A 23,239-nucleotide genomic window follows, 5' to 3' on the forward strand; every position below is an offset into this window, starting at 1 on the left:
AGGCAGTCATTGTGACAGGAAAATAGTAAGAAAAAAGTGAAGCAACAGTAGTATCGAGTGCATGTGACTGAGGTCATGTGCAACACAAGAAGCCATGTATCAAGGAGTACGAATTTCCTTCTAATTAAGCATATCATCTGTTTTTGGTCTAAATAATAATAAGCAATTTTCTTTAGGCATCATCTGTATTTGCTTTAGGCTTTGTTAGAGCAAACAAATGATGAGACAGATCGAACTTATGAGAGGGGACCATAAAATTTTTAATTGAATTGATGTTCATCAAGTCACAAGTTGTTAACTAAGAAAATGCAAAGTTGTTCACTCGATAAAATCTTTTCTCAGGCAGCTGATTTTTTTGGCTCAGTCACCGTGTCTATCGCCTACCACAAACGTATGTTTTACACCCGCGTTAGCCTGTTTGGATTGCTATTTTTAATAGTTTTTGTATAAAAATGTACCGTAACAATTTTAATATTTATAAGATAAAAAGATGATTGAAAATTATTTATGTAAAAAAAAATTCTTTAAAAAACTACATCCAAACGAGGAGACATTTTAATTTCACAAGCTGATTTCAAGTAGAGTGTTGGATAAAAATAAACATAAAAATCGAGAAAGACAAATTTCCCTCAAGTAGGTCACTTCTGATTTATTCTTACTCGGAAAATGAAATGGTAGAAGCTGCCTCGCATTTGGGCGCTTTTTAAATCCCTGCCTGAAAGCCGCATGTCGTTCACTTCTTACCTAGAAATTGTTAAAACTTTCAGAAAACTTCATCAAATAAAACCCTAATGTTTGCTTCCAAAAAAAAAAAATCAAGCTCTAATGCATGAACAGTTTCATCTGCGCATCAAACGAGATTCCCGAAGACAAAAACAAATGAATTCCATCGTTGTCTTGGGGTGTAGTAGGTTGTACTGAGCCCTCACCCGTGACCCGCAGACGTCAAATTTTCAGTTTGTTTCTTTGCGTTGTTTTCTTCGTGAACCCATAAAAGAATGTTTTGGGGAAGAGTGGCGCATGATATTTAGTGGAGTTTCATGGCGTCTACTGATGGCCAATAGCTGTGGATGGAACGTAGGACCAAGTGCAAAACAAGCCCTCTTCTTTTCTTGCCTATTTGTCTGGTTTTTTTTTTTTTTTTACTATGGGTAAAATGGCTCTTTGCCAAAAATGCAGTGTATAGGCAATTTTCTTTTTTTTTACTATTTGGCAGAGTAAAATTTCGGGTCCAAAATTTTAGCAAACTCTGAGGATTATAACATTTCAATCCTGGTTCGTATCTGCAAGGGGGAAAATGAGGAATCAATCCACTGCCTTTCTTTCTTTTCCCTTTATTAAATTCAATGTGGTGTCTGGGAAAGCCAAAAAATATTTAGGTCAAATTATTGATGTAATAGTTTCAAAAGGGGCACTTACGATGATTCCCTTTCAACTTTAAGACGCTTCAATTCTTGTGTATATGTCACAACACACAAATATCTCTCCCAATATTTACATAAAACACCATGCTTTTCTAACTCGCTTATTTGCATTCTTCCAAAAGAGTAGACATCTTCCTTTCTTTCAAGCACCTTTTTCTTAGTTGTCTTATTATATCCAAAATCGAAGGCCGTTCGGCAAGTGGGTTTTTTAAATATTTGTCTAAAATGTTACTATAGTTTACTCTAAAAGTTGTAGAAAATTTTTTTTTGAAGTGTGTAAATTTTTGGATATTTTGAAATATATAGTTTAAAATTTTTTAAAATTACTGTAGTTAAAATTGTTAAAAAACTTGTAGCAGACAAACTTAACCAAAAACTTGCTTGCCAAATAAGGCCGAAGTTCTAAATTCTAAACCTTCTACTACTTTTTATCCATGATAGTAATTTAGTTTACCTTAAAGCTCAACTATAAATATCACTACTTCTCTACCGACAGTTTTTATTCATTTACGACCTTAAATAGCTTAAATTGGACATCAATATCAAAAACAACAAATCATGTTGAAGGACTTTCCCTTCATCAGTCATTACTCATTAGTACTGGAAACCTCTTTAAACCAAATTAGTTGACACAGCAATTTATCAATTAATGCCCAACTGCATCATATATGCTCTTATCAGAATAATAGGTACTTACTAAACATGGGACCTCTCCTTGTAAAGATATGTTTATTTTAAGGTTTCTAAAGTGAAGTAATCAATTTAAAAGGAGTTCATCTGCCTTTGGGCGAGGCATTCTTAACAACTAAGGATAAGGTTGCTTTCTTTGAAGGTTGCAAGTTGCGCTTGACCTCTCTAATTAGAACATGTTCATGTCGGTTTATGGTAAACCAGTTCAAGTATGCAGTATGCTATCATGAAAAATGAGAGGCAATTCTATTACTATTCTGAAAAACAATATACATATATTACAATACTTTCCTTTGATGTTTTTCAGAGTTAACAATTCATTTTGTACGAAAGTAAAAATGGCTCTCTTGTCAGTTACGGGAGGCAAAGGCATTTGCATTTGATTGTTTGCTATCTATAATGGTCATGGAAATAAACTTTCATTAACATTTTAGGCAGCTTGATCATGCCAACAGTAAAAAAAAAAAACAAGATTGTGAGTTGTGACCTTATCGTGATATACTTTAGTGATTGAGCTAAATAAGTGGTCCGTGAAGAGATTATTTAGACATCAAGTTCACTCAAATCCATATTCACTTGGGCATGTGGAATCACTTGACAAAGCACGTAATTACACACCATTTGTCTACAAATTTTTTTTTTCTCACATATGCTCCTGTGACTGGGGATGCAAACCTGGCTAATCGAGTCGAATCTTGATTTAATTTTAGAAAACTTAAACTTGATCTCGAACTCAACAAACTATCAATCTAAATCTCAAGCTCAAGTTTAAAAAAATAAAAATAATTGTTTTTATTTTATAAATAAATAAATAAAATATTATTTTTTTCTTAAGAAATAATAAAATATTAGGAATATATATGTAGTTTTACTATTAAAATAATATATATATATATATATATACATACTCGATCCCGCTCGCAAGTTAATGAATTTGGCATTTTTAAACTCGAATCTGATTTGATTAACTCGAACTCGAATTGAGTTTTGACTCGAGCTGCTCACGAACAGTTCGATTCGTTAGCGACCCCACTTGAAACACTTAATAGTAAATCTAAATTACACCTAATCTATAACGTGAATGCAACTCACATGGTACTCGTTAGTTGATTTACATTACACTTAATTTATAATACAAAAGTACACACTTATGTTTGATGCACCCCTACCGCTTTTAGATACATTTTCAATTTTGTTCCAATTTTGCCATACAGGAGTCCCCCGTTGTCTGCCGGGGAGACGCCAGTGAGCCAACCCTTTGTCTAATTAGTGCTTATTACATTTTTAGTTTCTTGTATAGAAATTCTTGTTCTCGGCTCTAACTTCTAGTTGAATGTCAAACTTTGTGTTTCCATTTAGTATTGGGATCCCAGAAAGGCTTTGATTTCAGAGGAGGCCTAACATGCTGCCGAAAGACCCACTTTGAATATCATGTGGAAGTTCGAATTCAACTACTACTACAACGAAAATGGATCACCTTTTGGGACAAATGAGATTAGTTTAGCTTTCACATTAGGATACTTCTGCAGTCGTAGAAAATTCATGTTCAATTATCTTTGGTCCACCAAACCTGTAGCAAAACGCATACTTGCCCTCGTTCTATGAACCACTACACTGCTAATCTATTAATAAAAGAACCAGTCAACTGCTTTGTATATGAGTAGGTTTAACCACGACTGCAGGAACCAATACCTAAATGACCTACTGTTTTGGTTGAGATGCAAATACGAAGTACAGACTCATGCATGCAGGACATGGAGCTTCTTTTTCGGATATTCGGAGAGTGAAACTGAATTCAATTGATTAGGCATTGCATTTACCATAATGTTTTGGAATATGGGTCGCAAAATCATTTGTGATTTGTGCTAACCATCTCAGGAAACAGCAAAACAAAATGATACCCTGGTTAACTAGCTTGAAGCTGAAAAGTTGAGATGCCATCTAAAAAGTTTGGGGAATTGGGAGTTGAAGTTCAAGAACTCTATCGACTTTTTTATGCAAACAAATTATTAGTATTAGTAGTATAACTTCGTGGTTTCTTATTTAGTGCATCCAAAACAGAAATAAAAATTTTGCTGGAAAACGAACCTATAACTGGTGAAGTCGTTTGGTAAATTTTTCATATTATGCACAAAAGTAGAGGCAATTCTTGAGTCCTACGTAATTTTACGAGGGAACCGCTGAGTGTTGACTATAACAGGTGCTGTCTTATTTTGTGGGCTTTCGAATTTCGATACGGGTTTATAGTATTAATATATTTGGAGTTAAATGCGGACCAGAGCTGGCGAAAATTAAAACTCACACCTACCAATGCATTACGAATTCTAACCATGCCAATTTATGAACGCTCGGCGTTTAAGTCAAACGCGAATGCGTGTAACTGATGAAAGAAATTTGTGTCAAATTTTTTGAAAATATCGAAAATTATTTTCAAGATAAATAGTTTTATACTATAATAGTAAACATACAGAAAATTCACCAAAATAAAATGTAGAAATAAATAATTATTTGGTAGTAATTCATAATCACAATTGATAATTGCTAATAAAGGTTAAGGTATATTAAATAAGTTGAAAAATAAAATATTAAGAAATACGTATTAATTGGAAGAAAGATATATTGAAACTTGGGAGTGGATAGTTTTCAAGGGTAATTTAGAAAGAACATAAAATGACACAAAGAAGTTTATAGTTTATACTAACCCCCTCCTTTCTCTTTGTATATAAAATAGATGATGGGAAGGTTTGTAAAAGTAATACATAAAAAGAAAGTGAATATTGTGCCTCACTCATCAAATTGACTGCCTCGTTTCCTCGAAGAACATAGGGGAAACACATGGAATTTACACCTACAAATAAAGATATGATGAAATTACCCAAAAAAAAAAAAAGTGAGTTTGAAGTAAATAAAAAGTTGTAAACTACAGGAAGTGACTGACATGTTGAACTCCTTCGAGTGGTAACACAATTTAATAATATGTTGATAGTAGAATGGTCCCTCCAAAAAGGGAAAAAGGTCGAATGGTCGGTTGATATATTTCCCACTAGGTGGGTGCTAAATAATTGTTAACATGTACTAAAGGTAGCTGATGATTAGAAGGGGAAGGGCAACGGATCTTCTGTTTTACTCTTTGATTCAATCACTGTTAATCGAGTAAAAAAGAATTAAGAATATGATATTTATGAAAGAAAAATATCAATATAATAAAAAGTGAGATAGAAAGTGACACAAGAATTAAAATAGAGGATTTATTGTACGAAAAGAGTGTGAGCGAGAAGTCTTGAATTCGATCCTTTCTACTCACGTCTAAAAAATTTTTTAAAATTTGACATAGTATTAGTTTTAGCTTTCGAATTGCGACAAGTACATAACTTCAATTAACCATTGTCCAAAACAACAAAGCTGGTGTTGTTCGGTAAAAAAAATCGAAGTGTAACTACTCGCGTAGTTGCATTATTACACCATTGCTAGTTACAAAATATAAATAGTGTTTTGATAAGAAATTAGTTGAAATAATTATTGTAATATTTTTTATGATATGATGTATGTGAGACAAAAAAATAATTAAAAAAATTAAAACAAAAAAAAATATGTTAAAAATTGTGTTTCTGATGCAAATAAACAACTTTTTGCTAGATCTAATCTACTTGCATGGACAAGCAAATAAAATGTAATTGTACAAACAATTTCTCGTGTTATGATAAAAACATATAATAATTGAAGACATTTGTTGGATTCTCCTATTTTCACCGGTATGCAAATGTGGGCCACAACACTAGAATCTAGAATTCCATCCAAATCCAACAAAAATGTTGGCCTAACTCTTTCCACAAGTCTCCGCTCTCCATGCCAAGGACAGTCTCCCCTCTCACGAGAATATTTATTCAGATAAAGGACATGCCAATTACAGCCTAAATAGAAGGCTTGCCAAAAATAAATGAATGTTAGCCCTCACCAACAAAATCAATTTGACTTTTATCCCCAAAACTGAGGAAAAATAGCCCAACACGAGAATTTTTGAAGCACATACATGTGGGATTTTTGTAAGGGGTGTCAATATGAATGCATGGATTTATTATTTCTTTGTATTTGGACACTTTTTGCAAATAACTTTACTTTTACAAAAAATTAACATCTCAGGCCTCTTTCAACGAATTCCCACCGTCATCCTTTATCCAAACCTTTAAGCACTTGCTATTACGCTTAAATTATTATATGAATGCTCCTTTTCTCTCAAATTGCAAAACAACGTTTCTATAATTTGTTCGAGTTCAAAAATCATAACCTGTGAAATAGGATTGCTATTTTCAGGAGTTTTTTTTAATAAAAAAACGTGTTGTAAGAATTTGATGTATACGAGATAAAAACATAATAAAAAATATATTCACAGAAAACATATATAATTTTTTTTAACTAAAAATCACAATCCAAACAAGGCCAACAGAATGGTTAAATTCTGTTTATTTCTACTACATAGTTGATCCATGATTGTATTAGTACATACTAACTAAAAAGGTGGCCAATTACAGGTGTTCCGTAGTTAGATAAATGTAAAGTGGTACCGGTTTTACTTTTACCATTTGAATTTTGATACTACATAACTTTAAGTGAAGCAATTATTCCCTAGTAGCACATGAAATTTAAGACCAAAAAAAAAAAAGATAAGAAAAAACGTTTTCAACGTTGGCTCAAGTACAAACGATGTTCCAGCGAAGTAGTCGCTGAGTAAAGTGGCAGCACGTGGCTCTGTTTGGATTGTAAATTATTTGAGATATTTTTACTGTAGCACTTTTTGTGATGTGATGTCTGTGAGATAAAAAGGTAATTGGGAAGATAAAAAGGTGCATTGAAAATTGTAATTATGATGTAAGCAAATAAATTTTGGCTAATAAATTTCTATCCAAACAAACCTATTAATATTTCTGGTGAATTGAAAATTGCAGTGGGTTTTTTTTTTTTTAGATACGACAATAGTTGTATAATCTAATATATTCTACATTAAAAGAGAGGGAACGGATCTAAGGAGGCTCAAAAATAATTCGGAGGGGACTATAATCTAATTTATTTTACATTAAAAAGGAGGGGACGGACCTAAGGAGGCTCAGAAATAAATCGGAGGGAACTGAATCACTGCCGGATCAAGATCGTAGTGGGTTTGCTGCTCACATTATCACACGACAGCTGCAGGCTGCAGAATGTGCATACTCGTGCATGGACTATATGCTTTGCATGGACGGAAATTATATTGGCTGTACAAACTATACAGTCTTATTCTATGGGATGACGGAAAATCTATGAATTTCTGACCTGTACGATTAGCAAATGTGCGATACAGCACTAGAATTTCAGCCAACAAATGTCATTCAGATGAAGGACATTCCACCATACGAGTTTCAACCGCATGTTTATACCATCAAAATTCGATCCACAACTTTACTGCTGCTGTGCATGATCGAGTGTACGAGTATCCTTATCTTATGTAGCTGTATGGCCTGCTTCACCGTGGTTTCAACACAGATTTCTAGTAAATTACACGCCAATACGATCATAATTGGATGGCAGTGTAATATCTACTAGTATATGGTTATCATTTGATGATAGTCGGTTCAGATTTCTATCATATTCTTTTGGACTATTAATTTATGATTAAATTTTATATACATTAAACTGATAATATATACACTATCATAATTAGATGTATGATACATATATGCAAAATTTAAATTATGTGTCATGCATCATCTGCTGAAATTGTATACACTGTCAGTACATAGAAGATTAATCCTTAATTTATTACGAACATTTTTCTTAAAATTTTTGGTTGGTAAAAGTCATTACTTACACAAAATTCGACCAAGGGATCTCGAGATTTCTTAGTTGCAGCTACAACCACAAAGTGCAAGAGCTTGTTTAAATTGTTATTTTTTGAAATTTTTATAAAAAAATATAATATTATAACAATTTGACGCACGTAAAGTAAAAGGACAAGTATTTAAAAATTATGTTTATGAAAAGTGTAAAACTGAGAAATGCCAATTCAAAGGAGGCTATTGAGCTAAAATGATGATAAAGAAGACGGTAGGGTTGTCTGCCATCACAATTTTAGTACATAGAGGTTAGAAGAGTTGGTGCATATAATCCTTGCAACCCTAATTGGGTGGGTAAATCAAGACCTAGGCTGCGGTTTTGGTTAGGTCAAAATTAACACAACCATTGACCTCCTGAAATTAATTGCTTTATGAGGATTTGATGAACTAACAGTAGTATTAAGTTTGCAACGAAACCTGTTTCAGTCATTCGTTGATCCCAGCTGCCCCCACCAGACCTCCACTTTCCTATCCACACTTCCCCTACCAATAGGATTTCACCTTTCCTTTCACGGGCTCATTCTGCTGCTCTCAGCATTCATTCTTTCATCCCGTGAATCGCGACGCATAAAGAAATATCATGACCGTCAGTTTCAGTGACTGAAGAAAGGAAAGGATGGAGAAGTTTAATTCGAACGGTGGATGGGCGGAGGCTACAAAGTTTTACCCGTGAAACCACCACCACGAGATCTTCGCTCCCTCTCATAAAGAGTCACAGGAGCAGAGACGCGGCTTTCCAGCCTGGACTCCTTTCAATTTATTCCATCGCTGTCACCTCTCTGGATCAATCCAGGGTCCCACCTTGGCTTTCAAAATTGCATACAACCCGGTATACGTCTAGCCCATGTAAATACCTAAGCTACCCTTCCACGAATTTTTAAAATTTTTTTCTTTTTTTTTCTTTTAATGATTTAAACTTTTTTTTAGGGTTAATTACATTTACCTCCCCTGAAGTTTGACCATATTACCAATCAATCCCTATAATTTGTCCAAATAATGGTCTCACCTTTTGAATGATCAAACATTTAACAAAAATTCCCTTAATACCGAAAATGCCCTTATTGAGGTCATGTTGCATCAAAAAAAGAACATATTTTTATTTTATTAACCCTGAAACAATCCAAAAAAATAGAAAAAAATTTTTGCTTATTATTTTATAAAAACCATATCTTTGCTTCCATAAATAGTTTTGAATCAATCATTATTTTAAATCTTAAAAATGAATATTAAAAATTAGATAAATTGAAAGAAAAATAAAAAAAGAAGAAATTATTTTAATTCCTGAAGTATGGTTCAAATTGAGGAAAACATGCCTTGTGCTCTCCGCAACATGCCTTGAACCACAAATTCAAACCCATACTTGAGGATTTAAAATAATTGCTTCTTTTTTATTTTTCTTTCAATTTATCTAATTTTTAATATTCATTTTTAAGATTTAAAATAATTATTGATTCAAAACTATTTATGGAAGCAAAGATATGGTTTTTATAAAATAATAAGCAAAAATTTTTTCTATTTTTTTGGATTGCTTCAGGGTTAATAAAATAAAAATATGTTCTTTTTTTAATGCAACGTGACCTCAATAAGGGCATTTTCGGCATTAAAGGGGTTTTTGTTAAATATTTGATCATTCAAAGAGTGAGATCGTTATTTGAACAAATTACAAGGATTGATTGGTAATATAGTCAAACTTCAGGGGAGGTAAATGTAATTAACCTTTTTTTTTTTTATGCTTCAAAAGGATTGTGGGGTAGTAGGAAGTAAATCATCCAAAAACTCTCACCGTACTAAGATAGCAAAATATTACCCGAAAATGTTCAAAATTTAGGTGTTGTTTAAAGATTGGTTCTTAATAATTATAATTATCTTTCATTCTTATCCATTAACCAAAATGTTAACGGAACTTTCGTACTACAATGTCTTAAAAAAAAATATATATTTCTTATCTAAACTTGTAACTGACTACTTGGCCACGATGGCTACATCAATAAAGATTTTCTCCAAATTCTCACAATCAAATGTTCGTATGAATGCCAAAGGTCTTTATTATTTAGTTAGATAAGATGAGCTATTCATATATTGACCATGTAAATATATTGATGATGTAAATGAATGTTACTCCTTATAGAACATTTGCTGTGAGGTAAGGTTTTAGGCCCCTCTTCTATTTAATAAATAAAGGGCCTGTTTGGAACCTGGGTTTTTTGGGAGTTTGTCTAAAACTTTACTGTAGTGCACTGTAGAAGTTTTTGAAAAAATTTTGTAGAAGTTTTTGTAAGGTGAAAAACTTTTTTGTAGAAGTTTTTGAAATGTTACTGTAGACTTTTTTTGGATTATTTTTAGAGGTATTTTTAAAACATATTTTTGAGTATTTTATAATTTATAATTTTTATACTTTTATATTCTTAAACATTTATGCATTTATAAATATTTAGAAATAAATATAAATGTATAAATGTATAATTAATATAAATGGATAAATTATAAATGAATATTATATAAATGTATAAATTATAATTTATAAATGTATATGATGATTATGTATAAATGTATTAATATAATTAATATAAATGTATAAATGTATTAATATTATGTATAATTAATATTGTTTATAATTTATAATTTTTATTGTTTAAATATTTATATGCATTTATGCATTTATAAATATTTATAAATAAATATATTTATATATTTATATAAAAATATATAAATGTATTATATTATATATAATACATAATATACATATATTTATAAATGTATAAATGTATAATTAATATAAATGTATATATTATAAATGAATATTATATAAATGTATAAATTATAATTTATAAATGTATATGATGATTATGTATAACTGTATTAATATAATTAATATAAATGTATAAATGTATTAATATTATATATAAATGTATAATTAATATTGTTTATAAGTTATAATTTTTATTGTTTAAATATTTATATATATTTATGCATTTATAATACATTTATAAATAAATATATTTATATAGTTATATAAAAATATATAAATGTATTATATTATATATAATGCATAATATAAATATATTTACAAATGTAATAATTGTATATTATTATAAATGAATATTATATAAATATATAAATTAATATGTTATAAATGTATAAATATATAATATTATGTATAAATGTATTAATATAATTAATATAAATGTATAAATATATTAGTATTATGTATAAATGTATAATTAATATTGTGTGTTAATATTATGTATAAATGTATTATGTTATACATAATACATAATATAATTGTATATAAATATACATAAATATATATACATAAATGTGTAATATATATAATATGTATTATATATATTAAATATATAATATATAATATTTATATAAATGTATAATTACATATTTATATTAATATTAATTTATATGGTATATAATATTTATATAAATGTATAAAAATATATTTTAAATAAAATAAAATATTTATAATATGTTTAAATAAATATATAAATATATAATATATATAATAAATTTTTGAGGGTGAGGGATTCAAAAATTCAAAAAAATTTTTTGAGGTTGCCGGCGGCGCCGGAATAGGTGATCGGCTCGAGGAGAGGTGGTGGAGGCGGTGTCTGGTGTGGTGGGGTTGGGTGAGGGAGGAAGAAAATTTTTTGAGAAATTTTTTGTGTATAATTTTTGAAGTGTGTAGGTAAAAAACTTTGAAAAGTTTTTTGGGGTTCCTGTAGCAAAAGTTGTTAAAAAACTAGTAGCTAAAAAACTTGGTAAAAAACTAGGGTGCCAAACAAGCCCAAAATTAGTGGTTACCATCCTTATTTCATGTATGACATTTTATCAAATAAAAAAAAGCTTATATTTTATTTCTCAACTTTTGTTCTTTTGGCTTCTATATTAGATTAAATATTGGATGTAACGCAATTCTCTTGGATAGTTTTCGCCTTTTACTACTTCAGCTTCTACCTTTTGTTGAACTTTTCACTATTGGTTTCTAATTATCTTGTATAATACTTGTTCCACTTCTGCCAACAAAACAAAAAAAAAAAAAGTCAATTATTTGTATAAAAAAATCATATAAAGTTTGTTTACTCTATCCGCACTTATGTTTTGTACCGTATTTGAAGCCAAATGTGATTGAATTTTTATTTTACTCATGATTTTTCTATCAAAGATATGTTTATAATTCATTTAACAAGCTCAGATGAGGTGGCAAAATGACTTAAAATGTTTATTAAATAAATACATATACACTAGCATAAGATTGAGGCAAATGATTTATTCGAGCTTTTTTTTTTAAAAAAATTTTCCACAGCAAATCTCTAGCAAAATAACAATCAATATTCAAAAGTTGAATGCACTTTGAAAAGAGTAAAATTGTCATTTCAACCAAATTAGCAATGGCATTAAAAACATGGACTGTGATATTAAAGCTATCCTAATTGACTGTCATTATATGCTACAATCATTGATTAATCTCTTAGTACAAGTATTAGCGTATCTATAGTAGGAGAATAAATTCATTCTCCACCTCATTTACAAATTAAAAAAAAAAAAATCTAACCCGGGCTAAGAAGGTCATTTCATATTGATATGTTTACTTTTCCATTTATTTTTTATCCCCACACTTTCGTACTCGGACAGTTGGACTTCCATACTCATCCTCTTATGACTTAATCTCTGATCTCCCATGACCACTCTCCCAAAACAGCCAAACTCCTCCAATACCTCCTCTTCCCACCACCGCCACCGCTCCCACAATGCCACCTGACACCAGAACCACCGCACTACTCCTCCTCACCATCCTCCTCCTCCTCCTCAGCTCTCACACTCCCTCCACCGCAGACCTCCCGCAATTTCGGGAAGCCCCAGCATTCCGCAACGGCCAGCGCTGCCCAATCTCCACATGGCCCTCCAACCCACACGACCCTTCCACCATCCACGTCGCCATGACACTTGACTACTCCACGCCATACCTCCGTGGCTCCATCGCCGCGGTCTTCTCAGTCCTCCAGCACTCCACCTGCCCAGAAAACACCTTCTTCCACTTCCTCACCACCACCCGCCACCGCCATTTCCAAAACCTCAACTCCACCATCACCTCCACTTTCCCCTACCTCCGTTTCCATCTCTACCACTTCTCCCCCGCCTTAGTCAACCACCTCATCTCCTCCTCCATCCGCACCGCCCTCGACCAACCCTTGAATTACGCCCGCATTTACCTCGCCGACCTCCTTCCCTCCACCGTCAACCGCATTATATACCTCGACTCTGACCTCATCATCGTCGATGACATCTCCAAGCTCTGGAAAATCAATCTCTCGGCGCATATTCTCGGCGCCCCCGAATATTGCCACGCAAATTTCACCAACTATTTCACTCCCAAATTTTGGTCCAACAGATACTTCTCCAGCACTTTTAATAACCGTGCCACATGTTATTTCAACACAGGGGTTATGGTGATGGATTTAACGAAATGGAGAACAAATGGGTGCACGAGAAAACTGGAGCATTGGATGAGGATTCAAAAGAAGTATAGAATTTATGAGCTGGGCTCATTGCCGCCGTTTTTGTTGGTTTTCGCCGGGAATGTCGAGGGGGTTGAGCACAGATGGAATCAACATGGACTCGGGGGGGATAATCTCGAAGGTTTGTGTAGAGATTTGCATCCGGGTCCCGTTAGTCTGCTGCATTGGAGCGGAAAAGGGAAGCCATGGTTGAGATTGGACTCGAAGAAACCTTGTCCGTTGGATAGCCTTTGGGCTCCGTACGATTTGTTTAAACATCGGCCATTGATCTCCGATAGTTGATGATGCTGGTCGCAGGAGATTGTTGCCCCGTCACCGTGAGTGAGTAATTGGGATGGAAACAGGTGAGGAGAGAACGAAAAAGGAAAAATGAGGACAGAACAGAAAGATTTATATGGTGACGTGAGAGGAAGAATACTTTTGGGGTTTTGGTGGAATGGTGTGGCAGAGCTCTGGTGTGGTACTGTCGGTGGGTTTTTCTTGGCCGTCCGATGTGTGAGATCAGGACGGTAAGATTTGGTGGTGGTGGTGGTGGAATGCGGATATGATGGGTGCATTGTGATGCTGGGTCCTATTTTTGGGAGTGGTTGGATTCCATGTTGCTATCAGAGTTTGTTTTGTTTTCTTGGTGGCAGTGGTGATGGAGCTGCTAATTGAGTTTTTTTTTTTTTTTTTTTTAATATATGTGCATGTTGTACTACTTTTTAACCTACTACTACAACTACTGCTTGTGGTTGGTTCTTTGATTGTTTCTGATGATCATAATCAGAATTGAGAAAATTATTCATTATTGATTGATCCCTTTGCTTTCATCCACTAGAGTGTCTGTTTGATCTTATCCTAGCAGGTGAATATGATGAAATTTGTTTTCTTGTGAAAGCAATCAACAGATATGGGAGGGGACTGCTCTGATCAATTGGCCATTGGATACCTTTGAATAGCCTTAAGTGAAAAATGAGCAAATTCTAGTGATAGCATCAGAAGACATGTAAAAGGGACTGAATCGAAACTCGATAAAGCACTTAATAATGCTATTGATGATCATGAAAGTCTGGCAGCGTTCAGGTCAGGCAAGCTTTTATTGCGATATATCTGTCGGCTACTGGCCGTGCATATTTCCATGGTTTATGAAGGCCCATCCATTTTCGCGCCTGATGCCTGCAGTGCTGACTAGCATCCGGATTCCAGGCTCCTTTCGACTGGGTTAGAAAGGAAAACAGGGAAAAGGTGGATTAACGATTAAGAAGAGCTCGTCCGGAGTCATGTTGAGTAACTTTCAACTTCAACTTTTTGATTTTTTTTTTTTGTTATTAAAAAAAAACTCACAGCTTACAATAGAGGAGGGGAATCCCATTTTACTCTTATAATGCAGACTAGAGCGAAAAAACTTCCATCACATGGTGGAAAAAATTTCACTATTGTAAGTGGAGTGCAAAAGGAAGTATTGGGCTCGCCCTCAGAATCTTGAAATAATATAGTTGTGCAATTAGGTCCCCCTTGCCCAACATAAGACGCTGTTCAAGTTTGATTTGAATAGCTGGCAAACCAAGTTCAAACGAGCTGTTACCAAATCGAGCTCGATTCGAATGTCGAATAGCTTAGTTCCATCTTTCGATCCTAATCATGAAAATCTTTTAGTATTAGTTTAAGAGCTCCGGAAAAAGGAATAGGGGAGGACTTGAGAGTCAAATTAGGCTTCTTTTTATGTTGCTGGACCTTGGAACATTTAATCATAGATATCATTGCGAGAAAGAGAAGCAATAGACATAAAATTAGGCAAAGCCTTGGGATATGGACTGGACTTCATGAGAAAATGTGTCGAGATAAAAAAGTAACATTTTTTTTTTTTTCGGTCAAAAAAGCAACCTAACATTCCCCAGTCTCCCATGCTTCCTTTTGCATTGTGTGGACTCTTGGGCCAAAAACTTATCAAGCCATTCTAGTTTTCAGATTGTTTTAAAGTCCAGGACTGGATTCAGAAACCCATACTGGGGATATTAACTTCGGCCATCTGGCCCACTGAATTGACCTCCGTATCAATTGTGGCCTGTGTTGCTCACAAATCCATTGAATCGACCTACGCGTCAATTGTGGCCTGTATTTTTTGTATTTCCCTCCACAAAAAATACCTGAAATAACTGTCCCTTTTGGGAAAATAAATACAAAAAACAAAATAAAATAAAAAATCTAAGAAACGGACGACGCCATGAAAGAAAGCAACAGAGCGCAGTCCTAGGCTAGCCTAAAATTGCTGAAACAAATTCTTCAAGACAGAACTCTGATGATTTCTTTTGTTTCCCAAGCATAATTTTAGGTACTAAAATTCCTCATAGATCCTCGAAACAATCATGGCTACGGTTGCCACCAGTGGGGTTGGATTAAGTGGAGCAAGACTCCATGCTTTCAACTCCAGCAAACCATTTTCTCCATTTCTTGGGAAGAAGCTCAAGATTAAACCAATTTCTGAGTCAATTCATCCAACAAAGTTTAACCATGCAAAATCCAGGAATCTTCTTGTTTTAGCATCTGGGTTGGATTTAATGAGCTTTGTCAACGATCTTTTTGTTGGGGTTGGAGTTGGACTTCCATGTACGGTCATGGAGTGTGGTGATATAATTTATAGAAGCACACTTCCAAGGTCAAATGGTCTCACAGTTACAGTTCCTGGGACGATTTTAGCACTGGGTGCTTTGTCTTATTTGTGGGCTACTCCTGGTGTTGCCCCTGGTTTTTTTGATATGTTTGTGCTTGCATTTGTTGAAAGACTGATTAGACCTACCTATCGGAAGGTTAGTTGATTGTCTGGTGAATTTTTGATTTTGTAAAGTTTTGAGGATAAAATCTTTGGAATTTGGATAATTTGATTTTGTTTTGTGGTGGCAGGAAGATTTTGTGCTTGGGAGGAAATTAGGTGAAGGGTCTTTTGGTGTGGTTCATAGAGCTTCATGGGCTAAAAAGCCCTCCCCAAAGGTAAATATTTGACAGGAACTTGCTTGTATCAAAGTTTTGTTTATTGTTTATGTTATTTCAGCCCTTTCGGATTTTTTCCCCTTTATGTGCTTTGCATGTACTATAGGGAATATTGTTGAGGTTATGCTGGTCCCTCCTTGAACTTTGATGGAATATTTTCTTCCATTCTTTTGCTCAAATGCTCAGACTTTATAAAGAACCTAATCACATGTACATGTATCAAGTTTTTTCCAAACTTTTTGTCAATCTGGAATGAATGTGTTATTAGGCCACAGTTTGCATTAATATTAGTTGATAAAGATGTCTAGAAGGCATGTTTGCTAATTTCTATTGGTAGCTATCCTAAAATAACAATAGTTGCTATTGGTTGTCACTCAAAGGGTGGAGAGTTAGTCTTGAAAAAGGCTACTGAATATGGAGCAGTGGAGATATGGATGAATGAACGTGTGCGAAGGGCATGTGCTAGTAGCTGTGCTGATTTTGTGTATGGCTTTCTCGAGGTGCTGCTCTCTTTGCCTAATGTTGCTAAGTATGATTATAGCAGAGATAATAAGACAGCTTCAAGCACATATCTATAACTTTTGCAAATTGGATTCAGAGTTCTTCAAAGAAACAAGCTGAATATTGGCTTATATGGCGTTTTGACGGGGAAGCCACACTTGCTGATTTAATGCAAAGTAGGGAGTTTCCTTACAATGTTGGTACCACTTCTGTCTCACCTTAATTCTAAATCTGTGATGCAGAACAAATCTCCTTGATGGAATTTTCAAGTAGATATATTATGATGTGGAAATCATCTGTTCCATATGTTATCCATTTTGAACATCACTATGACTTATTATGTGTATTTGCTTAGGTGCATATTAGACGTGCACAATTCCATGAAGGCTCACGGTAGCATATTTAAGGACATAGCTGCTGGCCTAAAAAAGTGCCAACTCTTTCGTTTTGTAACTTATATATTCAATTCATGACATGAATTATATGTATTGTTACATAATGACGTAGGCCAACCATTGGACCATAGCTGTGCTTATTGTTCCATAGTGTAAAGCCCTAAGATAATAGGATTTCCCTCCAAACATAGCTGTGCTTATTGTTCCAAAGTGGTAGAGTAACTGATTCTTAATAGAAACAATAATGTTGTATTGTGAGGACAGAAGAGAATAAAACTGTACTCTCTTCAGGAAAAATTTCATAGAGCTTGCCTGCCAAAAGGAAAAAGATTATAGTTGTCCATATTATGATGAACTGGTAGGCAAACAAAGATATCATTGGTAGCTCTCCAGGTACAGAGTAACAACGGTGGCCACAAGAACTTCTCAAAGTGACAATTGTGTTGTCAGGACCAGAAGGGTGTCAAAATACTAGCTGAGATTGGTTTCTATTGATAGTCTTTAGCCTCTATCCCAAGCTTTCAGTGAGTTGAAGGTGAATTTGGCTACCTTTATGAGTGAAACAGTAGAAATAGATTTCTAGAACTGCAAGAAAGAAGAAGATTTACAAAGAAAATCAGGAATTACTGAAACAAGGAGCACAGAAAAGAAAACTTGGAAATTGAATGAGAAGTCAAATATTTGTTCAACTGAAAAGAAATGTTTGCTAGTAGGAAAATTCTTGTCCAAGAATTAAGAATCCGTTGTCCAGATTTCCCCTTCTGGCACTCAAAGGGTAGAGCCTGTAGATTGACTGCTGAAACTATGAATCCTGACTAGACACACAAGATTAAGATGGTGACCTCTCCAGCTTTGCTTCAGTTAGATGCTCTAGATTAGAAACTGATTCCTTTTTCACATGGCAAAGTGCTTCACGGGTGGATTTCTGAGGTTGAAAACTTTTCCAGTATATCCAGGTCTTTGAGTCACTTTTGTTGTAAAATATGCCAAATGAGTCCCCCCCCCCCCCTCCCCCTCTCCTGGAAAAGAAGTCCTAGTTGTTTATCTCCCTTTAACCTATATTAGCAATAGGTTGATCTAACTATGGTTTTGTGTTCATTATCTTGTCTAAAGAAAAGGTCAATGCTTTTGTACACTTTTTGCAATGAGTTGCTGAGACGGTCTCTATATGACATATAAGATCAAATTTACATTTCTAGCCTCTTCTGCTAACCTTAATGAAGTTTTCGCAAACTTAAAGGTGGAAGCACTGCTTCTCGGGGAGGTTAACAACTTGCCTAAGGCTCTAGAAAGGGAAAATCAAATTATCCAGACTATTTTGGGACAGATCTTGTTTGCATTAGATGGTCTTCACTCAACCGGAATTGTCCACAGAGATATTAAGCCACAGAACATAAATTTCACTGAAGGTGACTGTTTTGTGCCAACCTTACTTATTAGCAGCTCGCTTAAACTCTCTCTCTATTGTTTCTTTCAGTTTTTTTTCTTTTTCTTTTCATTTTTCTTCATTAAATGTGATGCAGGTTCTCGCACATTCAAAATCATTGATCTTGGAGCTGCTACAGATTTAAGGGTGGGCATCAATTATATTCCTAAGGAGTTTCTGTTAGATCCAAGGTAACTTTTCAGCTCAACAAAAATCAATCACTGCCAGGAGCATGTTGGTTTCTTTTCTATACACTAAAGTACTCAAACTTGCAAATAGCTGCTGATAAAGTACTAAAGTTTCTAGGACAGCCTAATCTAATGTCATTATCAAACCAATAAGAAAGTATCAGTTAGTTACTCATGAGAAATCCTGTAAAATCCTGGATATTGACCCAAATCCTTACCTGGGGTCATCTACTCAAATGTTACCTTTTTCATTAGGAAAAGAAAATTATGTTGAGCAAAGTATCAATCAACTTCAGTTATCTCAGATCAAAATGTGTAATAGTCCTTCCCTACACCAAAATTCATCCCAGAATTAGTGGCCATCTTGGTTCTCTTAGTCATGTGAAAATGCTAGGAAAAATTCACTGCAGGGATGAGAGGGTTAGAAAATGGAGCGCTACAAACCTCCACCCCTCCTTTCCCCAAAAACAACCTTTTTAGTCATACAGGAAATGTTCTTCGTAGAAAAAGCCAACCAACCATCAAGTATACTTTGTTTTTGGGAAGGGAAGAAGAAGAGGGAAGGAGCGAATTTTTGGGCAATGGAACAACTTTAAAGTTGACTTCTTTTGTACTTTTGGAAGTCCATCACAATTAAGAATATTTTTGTTTTCGATTTCCCATAAATTGCAATATTAAATAACCGTTCTTACGTGACTTTCATAACCATTTGGTATCAGGCAGTAGAAGAGTGTATTTCATGCTATGAACTGATTTAGTTTCACAACCCCATCGAGTTGATTTTGTTCAATACGATCCACAAATTTAAATTATCACCTCAAGGAGTCAAATACATAATATCTGAGTTGAAGTTGTAATAAGTTATTATCCCAGTAACAGTTTCATATTTGGAATATACATTGGGACTGAAATCATTAGGCTTTATTTGATCTCTTTACGGATATTCATTGAGCATTATCCAGGCTAACAGGAGCTACTTTCTTGATAGGCTCCAAGCATCAATCTAATTCCATCAATTAGATTCACATGATTCCAGACTTTGGTTTATTTGCACAACATTATTATTTCTCATTTTCTCCAGGTATGCTGCACCTGAGCAGTATATTATGAGCACTCAAACACCCTCTGCACCTTCAGCTCCAGTTGCAACGGCACTATCTCCTGTTTTATGGCAGGTATTGTGTCTTCTATGAATACTTTCATCTTCACGCCACTTGAGGTTGAGCGATACATTTGACTTACCCCTAAACAACAATGTCTGAGCAGCTAAATTTACCAGATCGCTTTGACATCTACAGCGCCGGGCTCGTATTTTTACAAATGGTAAGTTAGCGATACTAGTTAATTATGACTGTTTCTCCTGGATGATGTCCTAGGAATGCAAGCAGTTACCTATAGGAGAACAATATACTCTTTTCACGAGTATAAAAAATGGTCAATAAGTAGTTGGAATATCCTTTGCTGAGATTGTCATTCTGTACTTATTTTCACATTGTCATTGACTAACAAACTTCACCATGTTTAAAATTCAAACGGAAAAAAGAAAAATCTTGGAAAGAATTTTCTGTCTCTGTCTGCATATAACAATGGCACAAATATATGTAAATGATGTTTGATATTCCTTTTGAGGTTCTGCATTTCAAAATTTCCCTACAGAGAAGCTAACTCGATCCCCAAGTGCGGCATTGAAGTCTGAAACTAATCAAGTAACACTATGATTGTGGTGATTGATAATTACTGTTTTATTGCATTGGGTGTAGTGTTTGATTGGCACTGCCTTAGTGACTCCCCCTTATTGATGATGAGCTCATTGCCTGCAGGCGTTCCCTGGACTACGAAACGACAATAGTCTCATACAATTTAAACGTCAGCTAAAGCGATGTGACTACGATCTGGTTGCATGGAGGAATACAGTAGAACCACGTGCAAGCAATGAGCTTAGAAGGGGCTTTGAGTTGTTAGATCTGGATGGTGGCATTGGATGGGAACTTTTAACATCAATGGTTCGGTATAAGGCACGCCAAAGAGTCAGCGCAAAAGAAGCTTTAGCTCATCCTTACTTTGATAGAGAAGGCCTATTGGCCATGTCCTTTATGCAGAACCTAAGGATGCAATATTATCGAGTGACACAACAAGACTATAGTGAAGCTCTCAAGTGGGTTGTTCGGCTGATGGCAAAGTCAGGAACAGAGCAGGACGGTGGCTTCACTGAAGCACAGCTTCAGGAGCTCAGGGTTTGTATATGCTAAACTGCATATTATGGATTTTAGAAATAGTTACACTATGAGTTACAACTCTCTATCTGCTTTATGCAGGATATACAACCTAAAAAGAAGTCGAGTGCGCAAAGGAATGCTCTTGCATCAGCTCTCAAGCTGCAGAGAAAAATCATAAGGACATTAAAGGAGAGTGTTGATGAACTTAATCAAAGGCGAAAGAGCGTATGGTGGAATCGGTGGATCCCAAGAGAGGAATGAAATTTGTAAAAATAGTAATTTACTTATGCATGTAAATTATTTTGCAGTCCTCAACCTTAACTTCTCTAGCGGAGTAAATGATGTCTAATAGAGAGTAGAAAAGCAGATTTTATATAAAAAGTAATGTACATCATTCCACTCACACTCGGATTAATCCTCTTGTATGATAGGAGACGTATAAAAGAAAATTTACAGATAATCGATTGTCCCTTCAGTTTTCTGATTCTGAATTTCATACCATTATCCTCAGGCATGCAGAAACACACATTAACGAAGGCCAAAGATCATTCCTGTTGCATTATTGTGAGGTTGGTTCTTCTTCCATGAAGCTGCTTAATTCAGCCCTTCATTTCACTTTCTCAATTTATTCCTTTTGTAGTAACATGGATACGTAGTTCGTTGGAGCTACAAAAATAGGCATATAGATAGCATGATAATTGACTAATTATTTCTGTCTTCCTCACTGGAATGAAGATTGTAAGTGGCTATAATACGTGTGCATTCATCATTTCCATATCCATCGAATGGAGTTAGTAGGAAATGGAACATCATATACATAGTTTTTTCTTCTTTAATTTCCTTAACATTTCTCTTATTTGCCTCCTTATCCTAATCTTGCTTTTCTATTAGTACTAGTAATTTCATCTTGCTTAATTTGGTGTGTTCGGAAACAAAAATTTTTCAAATATAATTTTATTTGTGTCATAAAAACATTCTTCAACCACGTTTTTATATTTTCAATTATCTTTTTATCTCACATACATCATATCAAAAAAAGTGCTATAGCGATCTTTCTAAATAATATTTTAAGCAATCTGCCATCCAAACACACTACGGTAATTTCAGTTCTGCCACGCTCCATAATGCTCAATTAAAAATCCTTTCCGGATCTCAAGGTTTTCACAGCATACCTGGGATATTTCCAGGCAAAAACTGTTAAGGATGACGATGAGCCATGTTATGGCATGAGACCTATCATTGTGCCAACAATGTATTGACCCGTTGTGCTGGATACGTATGAGAGTTTCAGAGCTGTGATATACAAGTCGGAATAATTACATATCTAAGCTAAAACTTTAGGATGATAAATGCGTAAAAAAATAAAAAGGATAATGAATAAGTCAAGCTAATTCTCTGTTCATGTTGTGTTCCCTACCCATAGAGGATATAGGGCTTGTTTTCAAATGATTCTAAGTAAATTAAAACAAGAAGATAAATGTTTTTAGCTTCTGATCTGATTCGAATTATGAAAATCAGAAGCATCTGTGAGAACTTATCTACAAAGTTTGAGGTTCTCTGCAGAGCTGACGACTTCATCCCCGAACTTACATGGCAATTCATGGCTAAGTAAAACTTAAAACTGAGGCCAACGGTGACGGCCAGATAACCAAAAATTGGTCTCGTTGTTAGTTGAAAACATTGGAAGCAATTCTGACATGCTTAGGATAAGTAATTATTGTTCGTACAGTTAATTAACTGTCATCAACTCACTATCAAGAAAGAAACCCTTCAGTCCCCACCATCATCCTACCTTCCTTCCTCTCCTGAGGGAACTCCATTTATGGAGATTTGATACGCCCGTAAGAATACAACTCATGCACTACTATGCTTCTTACTACTGATATTATTACCCATTCGTGCTGGCTTATGGCAGTTGACACCACAATTAGGCTACTTAACATATTCAAATCTGCAGAAGTAGCGTCATCAATAACTAATTTACAACTAAGCACTATTGCTTTGCGGATGAACTAGCTTTTAAATAATTTAGGT

The 23,239-nt window shown here is 34.4% G+C and overlaps 2 protein-coding genes across 2 annotated transcripts; both read left to right on the top strand.

Moving 5' to 3' along the window:
• The first annotated feature begins 12,624 nt into the window (after positions 1–12,624).
• Positions 12,625–13,810, top strand: LOC113717356 (probable galacturonosyltransferase-like 3). Its single transcript, XM_027242165.2, has one exon. The coding sequence runs from the start codon at positions 12,742–12,744 to the stop codon at positions 13,789–13,791; it is 1,050 nt and encodes a 349-aa protein (XP_027097966.2). The 5' UTR covers positions 12,625–12,741; the 3' UTR covers positions 13,792–13,810.
• Positions 13,811–15,704: 1,894 nt separating this feature from the next.
• LOC113716721 (serine/threonine-protein kinase STN7, chloroplastic-like) lies at positions 15,705–21,665 on the top strand. Its single transcript, XM_027241127.2, has 10 exons — positions 15,705–16,298; positions 16,393–16,479; positions 16,860–16,979; positions 17,078–17,176; positions 18,616–18,784; positions 18,899–18,992; positions 20,071–20,164; positions 20,256–20,312; positions 20,810–21,223; positions 21,305–21,665. Exons 1-10 carry the CDS (start codon positions 15,858–15,860, stop codon positions 21,464–21,466), a joined length of 1,737 nt encoding a protein of 578 aa, XP_027096928.2. The 5' UTR covers positions 15,705–15,857; the 3' UTR covers positions 21,467–21,665.
• The last annotated feature ends 1,574 nt before the right edge of the window (positions 21,666–23,239 follow it).

The sequence above is a fragment of the Coffea arabica genome, chromosome 11c (assembly GCF_036785885.1).
Source record: "Coffea arabica cultivar ET-39 chromosome 11c, Coffea Arabica ET-39 HiFi, whole genome shotgun sequence".
Lineage (NCBI taxonomy): Eukaryota > Viridiplantae > Streptophyta > Magnoliopsida > Gentianales > Rubiaceae > Coffea > Coffea arabica.

Bases quoted from the DNA above. Each gene is read 5' to 3' on its own strand.
- LOC113717356 (XM_027242165.2), top strand. From the start codon at position 12,742: ATGCCACCTGACACCAGAACCACCGCACTACTCCTCCTCACCATCCTC.
- LOC113716721 (XM_027241127.2), top strand. From the start codon at position 15,858: ATGGCTACGGTTGCCACCAGTGGGGTTGGATTAAGTGGAGCAAGACTC. The intron at 18,993-20,070 runs GTAACTTTTCAG...CATTTTCTCCAG, and splicing joins GAGTTTCTGTTAGATCCAAG to GTATGCTGCACCTGAGCAGT. The intron at 20,313-20,809 runs GTAAGTTAGCGA...CATTGCCTGCAG, and splicing joins GGCTCGTATTTTTACAAATG to GCGTTCCCTGGACTACGAAA.